Genomic DNA, 15,964 nt, shown 5'->3' with positions numbered 1-15,964 from the left:
GGGGTAGGGGGGTGGTGAAGTAAAGGTGTAACCATAAATACAAGATGAAAGATTTTTTTTTTTTCCCCAATTATGAACTCCGCACCCAAATATATTTAGTTGAGCGGTTCTCCTGATGTCTAAATGTTTGTGTTTATTTCTCTAATTGAGGAGAGTGTCTAAACAACAAACTTGGCCCCCGGGGGAGAGCCCCGAGCTGCTTGTGTGCTCGGACGAATTAGCATTTAACAAGGCACATGTCCATTGTTGAGCTCCATCAATGAACAGAGTGTGGGAAAGCAGCGAGAGAGAGAGTCACAGTTCAGTGTGATTAGCATCCTCAACCCCACCAGCACCTGACTATTCTCCGAGGGGAGTTGGCACACTTCAGAGGAAGATTTCTTTTTTTAATTTTTTTTTTTTTTTTTTTAACACTCCTTATTCTCCTTTTTTTCCTGTTTTTCTTTCATCGTTTTTTTGTCGGTGCCAACTCGGCGCAACTTTTGCCAGCCTCATTTCCACTCTGGGTCATTATTTGGAGCAGCAGCTTTTTATTCATTCCATTGACGGCTGCCAAACTGTCAGGGCAACGTCGACCTTATAACAAGGGTGATAAAGACTTCTGTCTAACCCGGTGTTTTTACATACACATACAGTTTGAAGAAACCTCTCAATAAAAGAAGAAAGAAAAAGTAAAAAAAAAAAAAAAAAAAAAAGGTAAATATTTCTTTGTTTCAGGACAAAAAAAGGGAATCCGGCGTTCCTTGAACTATTAATCAGTTTCCCCAAAACTCTCCGTCGCTTTGTAGCATTTAAAGAAGTTGTGGTAAATAATAATATAATTAAAAGAGTTGTTTTAACTTTAAAGCTTTTATAAATCTCATCCTCAGTCTATCTTGTGTCTCCTGAACAACACGGGGCTGATAGTCGTTCAAGCTCCTGTTGTGTTGCATTGATCACAGCTCTGAGGATTCAGTGTGGGAAACCCTGACTGACTCTGTACTCACTGGAGCCGCCTGACACGAGGCCGGGGGCCACATCTGTTTCATCTGGATGAATATCAGATAAGTCAGATTCTCTTCAACGGGTTACCCAGCTGATATCTTTTTTTAACGAAACAAACAACAAAAAAAACTAGAAAAAATTATGTTCATTTTTGTAAATGTGTCATCTTAAAATCACATCATATATAAACCTTCATAATAATGACCTATACTGACTGTAACATTACACACTACTATTCATTTATAATTTTAAAAGAAATGTAAAGTTTGCCTTTGATTCATGACATTTCAATTCAATATTAGGGACTGATAATTGTATAATTGTAAAAAGTGTGACACTACTTTTGAAGTATGGAGGTGTTTGTAATGTGCAGGACCATCTTCCCGCCACTCTCCCACGTGTGTCACGGGCCGATGAGCGTGTGCTCAGTCAAAGTCATTGATCCCAGCATCAGGCAGCGGATCTATTCTCCACAGGGTCACCACTTTCCCAGAATCACACAGAGCTCAGTGAACCTCTTGGCAACCCCCCCCCCCCCACCACCACCACCGCCCCCCACCCATCCTCCACCTGTTCCCCTGAGATCAAACTATTGTCCCTCAAGCAATATAACCGCATTCAGCATGTTGCTGCTCCACATGCCTTATTGTCTCGACGAGCTCTCTGATTGGTTCAAACTGTGAGAAACCTCAACCAGACCAAGACCCACACATTCATATGGAGATGTGGGAGTATAAATAGGAGGGAAGAAGCCAGCAGAGATCAGATTCTCTCTACAGAGACCTCCACAGCACAGAGATCCAACCATGGCACCTACAATCACTGCAGCAATGACCGATTCTCAGGAGCATCTGACTCTGACCCACAAGGTAAACTGAAGATTCATGAAATGTCAATCATCATTCATGACAGATTGTATTTTCTTGCTCACTTTATGCTCCTCAACAAGTGTATTCATGACTTTGTTCTTCTTTCTGCAGCTCAGAAAGCCTCTGGTGGAGAAGGTACGCAGAGAGAGAATCAACAGCTGCATTGAGCAGCTCAAGTCTCTCCTCGGTCCAGAGTTCCTCAAACAGCAGCCAGACTCCAAGCAGGAGAAAGCAGACATCCTGGAGATGACAGTTTGCTTCCTGACACAGCTGCAGCAGCAGAACCGAACTGTGAGTTCAGCAGCTGTTGATCGGGGCTACTCCAGGTGTGTCCGAGAGGTGGTGCACTTCCTGTCCAAGGAGGAGGTGAAGACTCAGTCCCAGAGAAGACTGCTGAACCACGTCAACCAGCTGCAGTCTTCCTCTGATAACAACCTGAGAGAGGCTGACTTCTCTCCTCTGAGCTCCACAGTCCAGACCAGCATCACCAAAGACAAGAGTCCAGTCAACAGCGCCCTCTGGAGGCCGTGGTAGACATCTACAGACTGCAGCTACTCCCACAAACTGAACAGACCACATTGGTCAGAACTCTCCGACACTGACCTGAATTTTAAGAGAAATCTGTCATTTTATTCCTTTTTGAAAAAACGTTTTCTCAAAGTTGTGAGAAGTACAACTTTGTATTCTATGAATAGCACATTTTCTCTTCATTATTTATCAGTACGATACAAATTTGGCTGATATTGGTCAGCGTTATCACACCTGACTTAAATCCATACGTGTCCTCTTGTGTTTGGATCAATCGACAGGATTTGGCAAATTTCAGTTACTTTCTGTTAGTTTTGTTTGCAATCCGCATCTTTTCTGATGCATTTGAATGTGTTGTTTTCCATTTGAAAAAGATTATTGACCCATATTGGGTCTTGCAGTCATCTGTTTTATCATCAACATGTCCTATTGTATCAACAGCATAAATGTATGAGAGGATGAAACTGTTTTCCTCTCAGTGTAAGAGAGTTAGTTGACTTTGTTTAGTTTGTACTAAAATATCCCCTGTCTTTTATAATAGATGCTGATGCTGTTCACTTTACTCTGTTTGAGTACATTGTCTTGAAATACAAGTGTTTGTTGTGATGTATCATCACCACTGAAGCCTCTGTGGAGGTACAGACACATGATGTGATCCATTTATTCTTTTTGAATAAAAGAAAAATGAACTGAATCTTGAGCTCTGTCTTCTCATTCTTTTACACAATAATCAAGCTTATATATAGGTGACATTATTATAATTATTAGACTATATGCTGGAGTTCATTAGTTTTTAAGGTCGTGGATATTGTCTCCATCCTTCAGTATGTAGTCCACACGAACTCCTTTATTAGCCTTAAGGTTGGTCAAAATCATCTTATTCCACACTGCCTGACAGTATCATACATTTATACACCTCTTCATTATCACTCGGTGATCAAATTTAAGAAATATTATCTACACATCTCATGCATCTTTTCATACAAATTGGCCAACATATATGACATTTTTGGAAACTACGGGCTCTCCCCCACAATTTGAAAATAAACTTTGGCTTTAATAAAATGTGACTGTACAACGTAGGTTTGTTCTGACTAATCCACCTACAGGAGCTGCAACTTGTATAGGATTTAACATTTAATAATCAATATCACCCACTGTGAAAGCTGTAATAATCTATCGTTGAGAGAAGTGGCAGCAGCTACAGTAGCTCTTGCTCCATTTAAGTGGTTTAATAACTTCAATAATATTAAAGGTTGTTTTTTTTTTGTATTAAGTCTATGGCTCTCAGATTTCAAGACTTAAACATGCAACTTTGCAACAATAAAAAATAATGTAAAAAATAATCGCCATAAGCCATTTTTTTCAGTCCGTAGCCATCTCAAAATTAAAGAAATGTATGTGCAAAAATAATATACCATTTACGTATTATATCATGTTTTAAACGACTCATTTCGTTTTACTGCACCCATTACACCTCAAATAACCACAATATAGCTACTTTCTACTGAAGGTGATATTAATTTTTGCAGTTTCGTGGATGTATAAATTTATTGTTGGTATCATTATGTCTTCTGATTTACGACAAAATGATCCAAAAAAAAAAACAACAACAAAAAAAAAGATGAAACAGAACCACGCCCACTCTCGCTGTACGTGAACGCTCATTGGACGTCGGGGTTTGCCACGCACTGCACGCACTGCACGCACTGCAAGCGTCAGATCCTTCCCGACCATGGCGGAATGTGTTCGAGTTGACAGCAGCACAAGTCGTCATACCATGGATAAAAGCATTACTCTTCCGCCCGACGAGATATTCCGCAATCTGGAGAACGCAAAGCGGTTCGCAATAGACATAGGTACCCGGAAACGTACGCGTTATGTTGTCTTTCTTCGCTCACTTTTTGCGCGAGCGCGGCGGGATCTCAAAAGCGTTTGCGCCGCTGCCTGTCAAACACGTGACTTCAGGTGGACGTAAACAAGGCGCAGCTAACGTTAGCCGCTTAAATCCGCCTTCAAATGTTAACCTCGTTTAACTCTTCATCCAGTCTGCCACTTGTTTTTTTTTTTTTTTTTTTTAGCTTCTGCTGGCTAACGTGTTTCTTATCGGACGTCATCATCATCATCACCATCATCATCATCACCATCATCATCATCGATCTTTTGCTTTAACAGGTGGATCTTTGACCAAGCTCGCCTACTACTCGACTGTGCAACACAAGGTGGCCAAAGTGCGATCTTTCGACCACACTGCAAAGGTACGGTGGAAAATAAACACACAGGCTACTGTAGCAGAGGCACATGTCAACAGCAGGACTCTTGCCCTTTGTCTGTCCTCTGTCCTCTGTCCTCCTCTTCCTCCTCCTCCAGGAGGCTGCCAGTGACAAGCTGTATGAAATCTCAGTGCAAGAGGAGGTGACCGCCCGCCTGCACTTCATCAAGTTTGAAAATGCCTACATCGAGACGTGCCTGGACTTCATCAAAGACCACCTGGTCAACACCGGAACCAAAGTTATCAAAGCCACGGGCGGAGGGGCGCACAAGTTCAAAGAACTCATCGAGAGGAAACTGGGACTCAAGTGAGTTTACGAACCAAGAAAAAAAAAAAAAGTCTACAACCGTGTTGCGTCATTCGTCCTCTTGTACGACGCCGGGACCGTGTGCAAACATAAACGGGAAAGGGGGTCAATTTCTGGCATATTCTGCATGACTAAGTTGAATGAAACAATAGTCGTGTGCCTTTACTGTAACCGATGCACACACAAAGCAATATCCTGTCCGCTTCCTGTTGAACAGGTTGAACGATTTGACTTTTTCGGAGGGAGCTTCAGATCCTGTGAAAAGCTTTCTGTAAAATATCTACTGTTTACTGGATGTTACGTTGAAACATATGAAAACAAAAGCCTTCACATAATGTGGATGCGTTTGTCTGCCTCTGCATGGCATTGACAACATTGTACAGTATTTTTTTTAATTTTTCCAGAGTAATGTTACTCTGGTAACTTAAAGGGGAAACTGATTTGTAAAGTTAATACTTAAAAAAAAAAAAGAGGAGGTTGATTGACTGGACAGTTGTTTCTTAGGCTGTGTTTCATATTGGGCTGAGAATGACTGAAGCTCGTGTGTTGCTTTTGGGGCAGCGTGGACAAAGAGGACGAGATGACCTGCCTCATCAAGGGCTGTAACTTCGTGCTGAGGAACATCCCCCACGAGGCTTTCGTCTACGCCAAACATGCCGACTCGGAGTTCCGCTTTCAGACGACTAATCCGGACATCTTCCCGTACCTGCTCGTGAACATCGGCTCTGGGGTGTCCATAGTGAAGGTATAATAACCGACGTCTGTTGTTCGGGTGGGAGGAAGGTCTCCCTGTTACAGGCAATATCACTTTTTTTTTTTTTACATCTTCCACAGGTTGAATCGGAGGACAAATTTGAGCGAATAGGAGGAAGTTCGATAGGCGGAGGGACGTTCTGGGGCCTCGGAGCCTTGCTCACCAAAACGAAGGTGCCTCAAATAACGCGATTGCTCGCTTTTAATGCGGACCGGCCTCTCGGTGCCTTTTGTTTTTTTTACCTTCGTCCTCCTTTTCTCTTGCAGAGATTTGACGAGCTGCTGCAGTTGGCCTCGAAAGGGCAGCACACGAGCGTGGACATGCTCGTCAAAGACATCTACGGAGGGTCGTATGGGTGTTTGGGTCTGACTGGAGATCTCATTGCGAGCAGCTTCGGGAAATCTGCTACTGCTGACAACGGTGAGCACGGTGGTTTCGTGTGGCTGACCTCGTGTTGTTATTTATGTACATTCAGCTCAGTGTAACTCTAATGGTGCTTAATAATGTGTGTTTTATATCTGTAGTTTCATTCATGGAAAGGTTCAGCGTGCAGGATTTAGAGGGATCTTTTGGCAGAAATGGAATATAATATTCGTGATTATGTTTTCTTTTGTGGATAATCACCTGACATTAAGAATCAGTGTGTTTTTGTTACCTAAGAGGGAGTCCTTCAAATCGACACAGACAAAAGGTCCTCGTCAAGCTACGACAATCAAACGATTTATTATAGTTTATGAGAGCTTCAGTTTGAAAACAGGGAAGTGATTATGATATAATATTGTGGATGACACAAAGCTACCTCAGTGCTATTTATATAAAGTTGTACCACTATTACGACACACTTCTGTGTGTCTTTTTTGTTTTCATAACTCTGCCCTGAATTGCAGAGTTCTCCAAAGAAGATATGGCCAAAAGTTTACTGCACATGATCAGCAACGACATCGGGCAGCTGGCCTGTCTGTACGCCAAACTGCACAACCTGTCTCGAGTCTACTTCGGAGGCTTCTTCATCCGAGGACACCCCGTCACCATGCACACCATCACCTACAGCATCAACTTCTTCACCAAGGCAAGCCAGCGCCCTCTGCTGGGTCCCTCGCCGTCTGAAGTTTGTCTCAGTGTAGTCGTGTTGGTTTGCTATCGTCTGAACTTTGCAGCGTTTCACCCCCCGACCCAGATAGTTTGACGCCCTTTTTGTTTTGTCGCTTGTAGGGTGAAGTTCAGGCCTTGTTTCTGAGACACGAAGGCTACCTCGGGGCCATCGGAGCATTTCTTAAAGGAGCGGAGGAAGACAGTAAGTGAAACTGCAAATACCTGCCGTGGTGTTCACACCCATTATTCAAAAACCTAACTCGCTCATAACTCGTGCCAAAATATGGGGCCTACCTTGGCGACATGCATGTTTAAAAACTCACCTTAAATAATACTGAAATGCATTATAATGTAACTGCTGTGGAATAAATATGTCATAATTGGTGTTTTCTGTTCTCCAGATCCAAACCAGTACAGCTGGGGGGAGAATTACGCGGGAAGCTCCGGCCTGATGAGCGTTTCTCCGGATATGAATCCCATGCAACGTGCTCGTAGTGGAACGGTGAGTCTACAGAGGAAGTGAAGACATGCGGCTCGGCCACAAGATGGCACACAATCCCTCACGACCTCTTGACTCGCTTCATTTGTTTTTATTCCTTCCCATTAGCTTCCATCAAATTTTTCTGTTACTCTCATATATGGGCCGTGAATGTTTTTTGTAGAAATACCATCACCACTGTCCTCACTGCACACGTCAGACAAAGACATTCATCACATCCACGTTTGCAGTCTGATAATCTCTCATTTCATTTCCTCTCCACACATCCTTCTGTCTACCAAACTCTCTCCTTCAGTTTCCCGTAAGTACCTCCGCCTGCTTCTCTTGTCTGCTCTGGTTTGACGACACATCGATTTTGCTTCGTCGAGGGGCTCTAAACACTCGACTTAAGTATTTAGGGAAGAGAGACATTCAACTTGTGTGTTCACTTTGTCGAGAGAGAGAGAGAGAGAGAGAGACCCGAGAGCTGTGTTGTTGTTGTTTTTTAGCCTCACATGTCCTGCTGCTGTTTTCTTCCCTACTAAACCATTTATTAGTCAAATCATAGAAACAATATAGAACATTGAACAATAGAAAACGTCTGATGTTCGTTGTGTTTGACGGTAAATAACAGCGTGCACTTTGCTTTTTGATTCCTTGGAGTGCTTATTATTATTCATTAGTACAAACTGTCAGACACACAACTGCAAATGAAATATTAGCTAATCTTTGCTCTTCTTGCCTCTCAAGACACCTTCTATAGATGCAGTATGCTCTTTAAAAGGATCTGACTTCCTCTAATGGACTATTGATTGTGTGTCCAATTAATGAATCCTCTGACTCCCGCAGGCTTTTAGGATTAAATCCTGCTTCACCCTTTCATCCCGTTTCTTCTCACTGCACTTCGGTCTTGGCTTTTCTTGTTGTTTCAATAACGAAAAAACAAATACTAACATGAGTGAAAACTGCCACAGCGTTGCTAAGAAAAAGGGAAATCCAGATGTAAGTTTGTAAGAGAGATAGCAGGAATGGGCTTTGACATTTGAAGAGCCGGAAGAGGCAGAGTTTACAGAAAGGACTGACGGCCTCTGTATCCTGTTCTTGTCTCTTTGTTGTGGCCAGTTTGACATGTTGGAGATGGACCGTCTGGAGAGGAAGCTGGTGAACCTGCCTCTGCTGCAGGACCCTTCCTCTTACATCCCCGACACGGTGGACCTCACAGAGGACGCTCTGGCCCGTGAATACTGGCTGTACTGCTTCGAAGAGGCTCTAGATGGGGTAGGATGGCACGATAGCTACGATAAAAGGGTCAAAAATGAACTCGCTGCATCTGGTAAATGTTGGAAAATTATTTTGTTGATGTCAGAAAAAAAAAAAAAAGCAATGATTGTTTTAAGGTCACTTTGGGGGACAAACGTTTCACATCTGCCTCTTCTGCTAGAACCCTGTATGATTGTTGAACTGCTGAAGAAAGTGTTGAACTGATTTTGGTCTCACTACAGTTTCACATTTCCCTTTCAAAACCTGGAATTGATTTTTAAATGTTTGCTATTAATCTCTAATTCAACCTCCAAACAAAGGTTTATGTTTTTGGTTTATTGTACGCTTTTTATTCAGTCCGCTTTGGTTTGACATGACATACCTACGTCCTGTCGTCACCACCCACAGGAGCAGCGTCTCCTTATGCTTGACTCTGATTGGCTCGTAGTGTGTGTCTGAAGTTGGCTAATTGTCTTCTTGGACAGGAGCCTTTTCTGTTTGAGTGGGAAAAAATGAACAAACAGATTCATTTTGTTGCCACTACACTATTATTATAATGGTATTACTACCAGCTCAGAAAATATGTCATAAGTTTTAGCTTATTTATGCATTTTTTTTTTTTTTTTTTAATTCAGACCAAATTGTAACCAAATACTTTGGATCCTCCTTTTCCCATCTGCTACCGCGGCTCATTTCTTCTTCTATTGTTTTAATTGGTTCACGTCATTCTCTGTACGTCTGAACCATCCAAAAACTGTTTTCACTCTATAAAACGAATCGGAAACATGGTTCAGTGTCTTCCGGACTGAGATCACCTTGGTCACAAAACGTTGGTCCTTTGGTCCCGAGGCTCCTTTCACACCTGCTTGTTTTGGTTCGGGCCAAACTGAAAAGTCAGATGGTCTGGACCAAACAAGGTAAGCTGTGAAAGCATCTGTCCGGCCACTTTCGCATGCCCAAGTGCCCACAAAATGAGCCCAGAAATGTTTGTTGTTTCCAGGTGTTCTTTTCATATCAGCTGAATCGGGTGGATGTTTTGGCCTCGGAAAGCTGACGCTGTTCTTGTTTCCTGGAGCAGGTGGTTAAGAGAGCCGTAGCGAGCCAACCTGACATGCCCGAGGCAGCCGTGCGAGCGGAGAAGTTTCGTCAGAAATACCGACACAAGCTTCAGACCCTCCGTCAACAACCATTGTAAGGACTGTCATTGGTTTTGCCTGCATTCGTTTGACTCAGAGGTTGCTTTCAGTCCAAAACTAAAACTCTTCTCTTCATCGTCTACTTTAGTTTCATGTCTTCATACCTGTAACTGCCCGTGTGCTTCGTCGATTATCTTGATGTTAAGTCTGTTTACTGTTTCAGTTTCTAGGGACGGGGTCAACCAAGTAAGTGGGTGTCAGCTCTTTTAGTTGTGTGAAGGATTTAACAAAATAGTGGCAAAAAAATAAAAAATCCAACTCTTAACCTGCCAGATTTTCAGAAAGCAGGTTGAAGAAAAATTGGACCGATAAAAACATCAGTTCACCGGTTTAACTATAAGATAATTAACTCCAGAACAAAAACAAGACAAAATACCAGTAAAAAAAAAAAAAAAAAGAAGTGCTTTGCATTTATGGTCCCAACCTCGTTGTGTGTAAGTGTTTCTCTCTGGCTAATGTAGAGTGCTTCTCTTCTCACCCAGTGCTTATGGATCCCTCACTGTCAGAAGTCTGTTAGACACGAGGGAACACTGTTTAAACGAGTTCAACTTTCCTGATCCCTACTCGAAGGTCTGAGTAAAACCTATCAAATCTACTGTTTTCCAATTTAATGTTCTGTTTGTGTGCAACACAGCTGTTTTGGCCTTCACTGATCCATTTCATGTATTATTATTATTTTAAGTCTCATTGTTACACACTGTTTGTTTCGACCTGCTAAATTTAGACAATACATGGCTCTTAAACACATTTTGTTTTATCACATTCACTTTTTTTTTTTTTTTTTTTTTTACATATCTAAATGTGACAAGTTAATGTGTCTTTTACCGAGTTTGAACTGGCAGCTGTTGTGTTTCAGATTAAACAGAGGGAGAATGACATGGCTCTCAAGTACTATCAGAAGGCGGTGAAGTCCTTGGAGGAGTTGAGCTGGGAGCAGAGACAGTTTGCCCTGGTCAGGGGCGTCCTGGCTGGGAATGTCTTCGACTGGGGAGCCAAGGCCGTGTCAGAGTGAGTTAATGGTTTTTATACTCTGGTGGATGAGTTTTTTCTCTTCTGGCTGTTTGTGGTTTGATTGCGGGAAGTGGGAGAGACTCTGGTTTCATATCTTGTTGTTTCATGTTGCTGCATCTGCTGCTCAGGGAGGTTTTCACTTCTTCCTTCAGCAGTGTGACATTGTTTTAATAAGTTGAGCTTCCCTGGGTTTGGTTACTTTCAAATAAGATTGAATATAATAGTAATACCAATTATGAAGGTATTTAGTTGCTGCTTTACACCAATAAAAGACCAATGACTTTTTAAAGATTTTTTTTTAGATGCTGTTCATTTTTGACAGCAGACAATTGGACAAAAGTTAGCTTCTTTTTTTTTTTTGGCAAACTATTTGATATTTGCTGAGAAATATTTGACAATTGTTTGACGTACAAAGAGACAGAGAGGCCCGTTCAGGACATAAACTCAGACGCCATTCAAATTTGAAAACGCTCCTCTTTAACCAAGCTAATTGAAAAACCAGTTTTTCTCATCTTTAAGATGAGGGCCGTGATTGTTCTGCATGTCGAACATCAAACTTATTTCACCTGGTGACAAAGCTACTTATTGATTGTTGGTCTGTGGATGGACCATCTGCTCGGTGCTTTACGCTTAAATGACCGTGCGTAGCTGTCGGAGACTAACAACTTTCTAGCTTTACCTGGCAGAGTTTTCACCGCATCTAATTCTTGTCGTAAGTTTGTAACAACGGCAGTTGTCTTTGCGCGTTTCTACCGTTTGTACCTTAACACCAAATCTCCAGAGCTTGTTAAAAAAAAACAAAAAACTTGTCCTTCAGTTGTTTAACGGCAGCTGACAAACAGATTTTAGGTGCATTGCCGCCACCTTCTGGCAGTAGTGACGCACTACAACCAGGCGCCAGTACAAACAAGAGAAACCCCAAGAAGAAAGATGAATATTCTATTTACGTTTTTTTTTTATGATTCCTCGACTGTTTGAAAAATTCAGAAATCATAACTCATCGCTATTAAGTATACATGATTCAGGTTTCCAATGGGCGGACTGCACCTTTTTATTTTTGTATGCCATGCCCCTGTGGCTGCTAAAACATTTTAGTCTCAGTCTCAGAAAAGTCTTTTTATGCTGTGTATATTGTGAGCCGTGCGTACCTGTCTCACGTTGGAGCTGACGCATATTTTGTCTTGCTGTACGCAGCGTCCTGGAATCGGACCCCGAGTTTGGGTTCGAGCAAGCTAAACGCCAGTTGGAAGGTATCCAAGTGTTTCTCTTTATCACTGTCTGTGTTGAAGGTGTATCGTGAGCGGCATGTTAGCAGAGCAGCAGCACCTTCAGGGCTTCATCAGTCTACCCAAGACAGGTTTAAGCACAGTGTTAAGTGTCGGTCACACAATCACTGCAGTTCCATGTATAAAACAGAGGAAAACAAAAGACCGGAAGCAAAAAAAAATACACTTTGAGGCACATTTATGTCCAAATAAAACACCTTTTATGTGGCCTGTGTGGACAGCTCGATTATTAGAAATAGAAAAATATCTGTTCCGTGAGACGCATTTGAGATGGACGACTGAAAAAAAAAAAATAAACACACCGTAAACACTTCCTGTGAGCTGCAAGCCTGTTTTTTTGTGCCAGTGTACCTTCTAACGTTAACCGTTGAGGCATTTGATACACTGACAGACGTCGGATCTCCTTGTGTGCTTTCACCTCTTTTTTTTTTTTTTTAAAGCATAAATAAGTTCAGAGAAAACTGTCAGATTGAGGGATTTAAAAACAACAACAAAAAAAAGACTCCTGGTGCTTGAACTGACTTGTGTTTTGTTTTTGTTTTTCTTCTCAGAGAGACCATGGCTTGTGGATTCCTATGACCAGTGGCTTGAGAGGCTCAAGGTCGGACTGCCAGCTGCACTTCACAATGCAATGAACACAAACACAACACCCTCCGAACACTAAAGGCATGCCTCGCACCGTCAGTCCCGGACACAACCATGTCATGACTTTTTTTTTTTTTTTAAATCGATCTTTAGTCATCTTTCACATACTTGCGATAGTGTTTGTGTGTTTTGTGCTTTTGATGATTAATGCTTGAATACAATCCATCCTGGTTTTTCTCTTGCAGGGTCCTCCTCATAAGTGTGCCTTGTTTTTCGTAGATAATAGTGGAGTAGACATCATTCTAGGGGTGATACCTTTTGTCAGAGAGCTTCTCTCTCGGGGAACAGAGGTAAGGAACTCCCTACGTGGTTGCAAAAACACAGTATTTTGTAAAAACGGTACTTAATCTCTGCCACGTTTCTATTTGGTAGGTTGTGTTGGCCAGCAACTCTGGTCCAGCTCTGAACGACGTGACCAACGGTGAACTGCAGATATTGACGGAAAGTATCGCTGCTATGGATCCCGTGATTCAGTGAGTGATTTTAAATGTGAGCTGGTATCGATAAGGCAAAGATGAATCCTTGACAAACAGGCACCCGAGTGACATAAGTAATTGCAGACAAAAACAAAACCAAAAAACTTTCAAATGAAAATGAACACGTCCAAACACCACTCAGGCTGAAGGGAGAGCAGTCTGAAAATTGGCCATGTTAGGCGCCACATCATTTGAAAATACTTCTGTATACACATGGCTGGTGGCTAAAAAGCAACAAACTTTGGTCTGTTTTTCTTCTTCTTTTTTTAAGGGCCGGTCTGAGGGAGGAGAGGCTGACGCTGGTCCAGAGCGGTTCCAGCTCTCCCTGTCTGGATCTGAGGTTGGTTGCTTTCATTTGTAATTTTCTATAAATACTACGAGTGTGTCGCCGGAGGCTTTTCATCCCCCAACAGATCACCATCTTGGCTACGTAGAAGAAAGGTGCATCGTTTAGTCATTTGGAGCAGCAGCATCTGCAACATGATCTCCGGTGTCTTATTCCATGTCTGCGTCGTTTCCCAGCCGCCTGGACAAAGTGCTGGCGATGGTGGTGCGGGAGCGGCAAACCGACCTGGTGATCATCGAGGGAATGGGCCGAGCCATTCACACCAACTACTACGCCATGCTCAGCTGCGAGAGCCTCAAGATGGCCGTCATCAAAAACTCGTGGCTGGCCGACCGGCTGGGAGGAAAGCTCTTCAGCGTGGTCTTTAAGTACGAGGTGCCGGCTGGAAAACCCAGCGAGGACTCGGCGGCGCTGACGCCCTGACGAGCGCGACGAAGGAAGAGAGCGCTGGGAGCGGAGCGACCGGAACGGTTTAGTTCGGAGATCTGAATGTAAGGTTCACGATCGTACGCTGCCTGAACGGCTGATTGTAACGGCGACTGTTAAAATTGAAGGTGGTTTTTAAGGGTGATAATTAAGAGGAAGATTTTTTATTTGAGGAAGATTTTTATTTGGGGGGAAAAAAACAAAAAAACGTGATGGATTATACTGTTGATTTCAGGAACATGATACTGCTTTTCTTACAGTCTCCTGTTCAGTCACTTCGTTTGCTACCAACATTACTGCCTACCGATCTTTGTCACCACCTGTTTTCATGTGAAGGGCAGTCGTCCCTGGCAGAGCTCAGCAGACTTGTACAGAACGGAGGCGACCTTCAGCTTGTAGAAAGAAATGAATCAGCAACTAAGCTTTTGTTTTTAAAACGTGCAACAGTCACTGACATGCTGAAAAACACTACAGGTGTGCGCGCGCGCACACACACACACACACACACACACACACACACACACACACACACACACACACACACACGTACGTGGGGAAATGAGACCGTTTGGCTTGCGTGTGGACGATAGAAAGAGCCGCAGGAGTAATTACAGCAGCTTTTTACATATTGTAAAGTGTATTTAATGTGCCTTAAGGCTGATGTGATGTAAGCATCATTCACTCAGATTCTTTTTAATTCCTGTTGAAGGCTGGAAAAAAAAAAAAAAAAAACTCGCCACAAATATCTGATTTTCTTTTCCAGCACACTCATGCCATAGACTAGGAAGCATCCACAACTTTCTCGTTTTTACTGCCAGTGAATGAATTGAGATTAAAAAAAAAAAAGAAAAGAAACAAATCCTCGTCACGGTCACTTGTGTAGCTGTTAAAGTGGAATCGGTGAAGACGTTTGATCAGTGGGAGACGCAGCACTTTATCACGGAGGTTTAAAAAAAAAAAAAAATTATAATAATAATAATTGAGGCGTGTTCCTCCACAAGGTGGCAGTATTCTACTGTGATGTAGATTGCGAATATTTCACTCAACTCTCACAAGGTGCTTGGTGTCAAACTTAACGCTGCATATTTCAGGTTTCAATATATTCTGTGAGCATCACGTGAGGCTACACGTCGCCCAGCCGGCCGTGGCACGAGTCCACGCGCTTACTGTAATTAACCGGCACGTACAAACACCCGCTGCGATCCATACCCAAAGTCCTCCCCCCCTCCCCCAAAAAAAATGCATTTGTTTGAAGGCAATAATAGCGCAGCACCCTTGTTGTAACAAACATCGAACACTGTGATTGTGGCGCGGCCGACTGCGTCGGTAAATATGGGAATTCCAGGCAGGATCGGATTTTAAGAAGAACGTTTTGCCTCGGAGTGAAAATATCTCCCCAAAGTTACAACTGCTTGACTTGTGAACTCGTATTGCAATATTGTATTTTTCATCTGTACATATATGTGATATGCAATTGCGTGTGTACATAAATATATATATATATAAAATTCAGTTCCATCTCTTCAGTTAAGCACACCCAGCACAATTGTGGTGTATTATTCTCTTGACAATCAATTCTAATTAAATGGTGAAAATCTTTATTTTATCCTTCTGCGTGTGTGTGTGTGTGTGTGTTCCTTTTTTTTTTTTCTCTGTGTGGATGTGTCAGGGGAGTTTTCAGCCGAGTAGAGAAATAAAGGGAGTTGAGTTACCCCCATATTAAAAAACCAAACGTGCCCCCGGCGGTATGAAAGCTCGACACCCTGGTATGTGGTGGTTGATGCCTGCTGGGGAGCTGCGAGCGGATAATGCATGAGGAGGCCTGGCGGGGGGTCCCTCCTGCTTTTCCTCTCGCTCATCACTCCGACTGCCAAAACACACACACACACACACACACACACGCACACAAGCTCTGCTACATGCCCTTATGGGTTTAGTGGCATTTACTTATTTAGGATCTGTTCCGGGTTTCTTTTGTGACTTTACATTTTCTAGCGTGGACAGGGACGTTTCTGTCCAGCATCAGCGCACGTA

At 42.7% G+C, this 15,964-nt stretch overlaps 2 protein-coding genes across 5 annotated transcripts; both read left to right on the top strand.

Moving 5' to 3' along the window:
• Positions 1-1,744: 1,744 nt before the first annotated feature.
• On the top strand, positions 1,745-3,061 carry LOC138198465 (transcription factor HES-5-like). Its single transcript, XM_069149899.1, has 2 exons — positions 1,745-1,853; positions 1,965-3,061. Exons 1-2 carry the CDS (start codon positions 1,791-1,793, stop codon positions 2,385-2,387), a joined length of 486 nt encoding a protein of 161 aa, XP_069006000.1. The 5' UTR covers positions 1,745-1,790; the 3' UTR covers positions 2,388-3,061.
• A 1,046-nt stretch (positions 3,062-4,107) lies between these two features.
• Positions 4,108-15,438, top strand: pank4 (pantothenate kinase 4 (inactive)). Of its 4 annotated transcripts, none has more exons than XM_069149879.1 (19): positions 4,108-4,240; positions 4,557-4,639; positions 4,752-4,960; positions 5,522-5,705; positions 5,795-5,887; positions 5,981-6,134; positions 6,602-6,783; positions 6,927-7,008; positions 7,208-7,308; positions 8,407-8,562; positions 9,623-9,735; positions 10,223-10,310; positions 10,597-10,748; positions 11,946-12,001; positions 12,589-12,638; positions 12,868-12,972; positions 13,055-13,155; positions 13,430-13,498; positions 13,681-15,438. In XM_069149879.1, the coding sequence occupies exons 1-19, from the start codon at positions 4,117-4,119 to the stop codon at positions 13,925-13,927; spliced, it is 2,349 nt and encodes a 782-aa protein (XP_069005980.1). In that variant the 5' UTR covers positions 4,108-4,116; the 3' UTR covers positions 13,928-15,438. The 4 variants fall into 4 exon arrangements, 3 of the variants coding, with proteins under 3 accessions (XP_069005980.1, XP_069005979.1, XP_069005984.1); XM_069149878.1 differs by having other exon boundaries at positions 4,108-4,252; XR_011178274.1 differs by lacking the exons at positions 13,430-13,498; positions 13,681-15,438 and having other exon boundaries at positions 4,108-4,252; positions 12,902-12,972; positions 13,055-13,143.
• Positions 15,439-15,964: the final 526 nt, after the last annotated feature.

Source organism: Embiotoca jacksoni, unplaced genomic scaffold (genome assembly GCF_022577435.1).
Source record: "Embiotoca jacksoni isolate LCO1_2020_lvr unplaced genomic scaffold, fEmbJac1.0.p SCAF_1, whole genome shotgun sequence".
Taxonomy (NCBI): Eukaryota; Metazoa; Chordata; class Actinopteri; family Embiotocidae; genus Embiotoca; species Embiotoca jacksoni.
The sequence above is the reverse complement of the archived record's forward strand: the minus strand, read 5'-3'. Positions and strand labels throughout refer to the sequence as shown.

Excerpts from the sequence above, each read along its gene's own strand:
- LOC138198465 (XM_069149899.1), top strand. The coding sequence starts at position 1,791 with ATGGCACCTACAATCACTGCAGCAATGACCGATTCTCAGGAGCATCTG. Across the intron at positions 1,854-1,964 it reads ATCTGACTCTGACCCACAAG|CTCAGAAAGCCTCTGGTGGA; the intron begins GTAAACTGAAGA and ends TTCTTTCTGCAG.
- pank4 (XM_069149878.1), top strand. The coding sequence starts at position 4,117 with ATGGCGGAATGTGTTCGAGTTGACAGCAGCACAAGTCGTCATACCATG. Across the intron at positions 7,009-7,207 it reads TAAAGGAGCGGAGGAAGACA|ATCCAAACCAGTACAGCTGG; the intron begins GTAAGTGAAACT and ends TCTGTTCTCCAG. Across the intron at positions 13,156-13,429 it reads GCTATGGATCCCGTGATTCA|GGCCGGTCTGAGGGAGGAGA; the intron begins GTGAGTGATTTT and ends TCTTTTTTTAAG.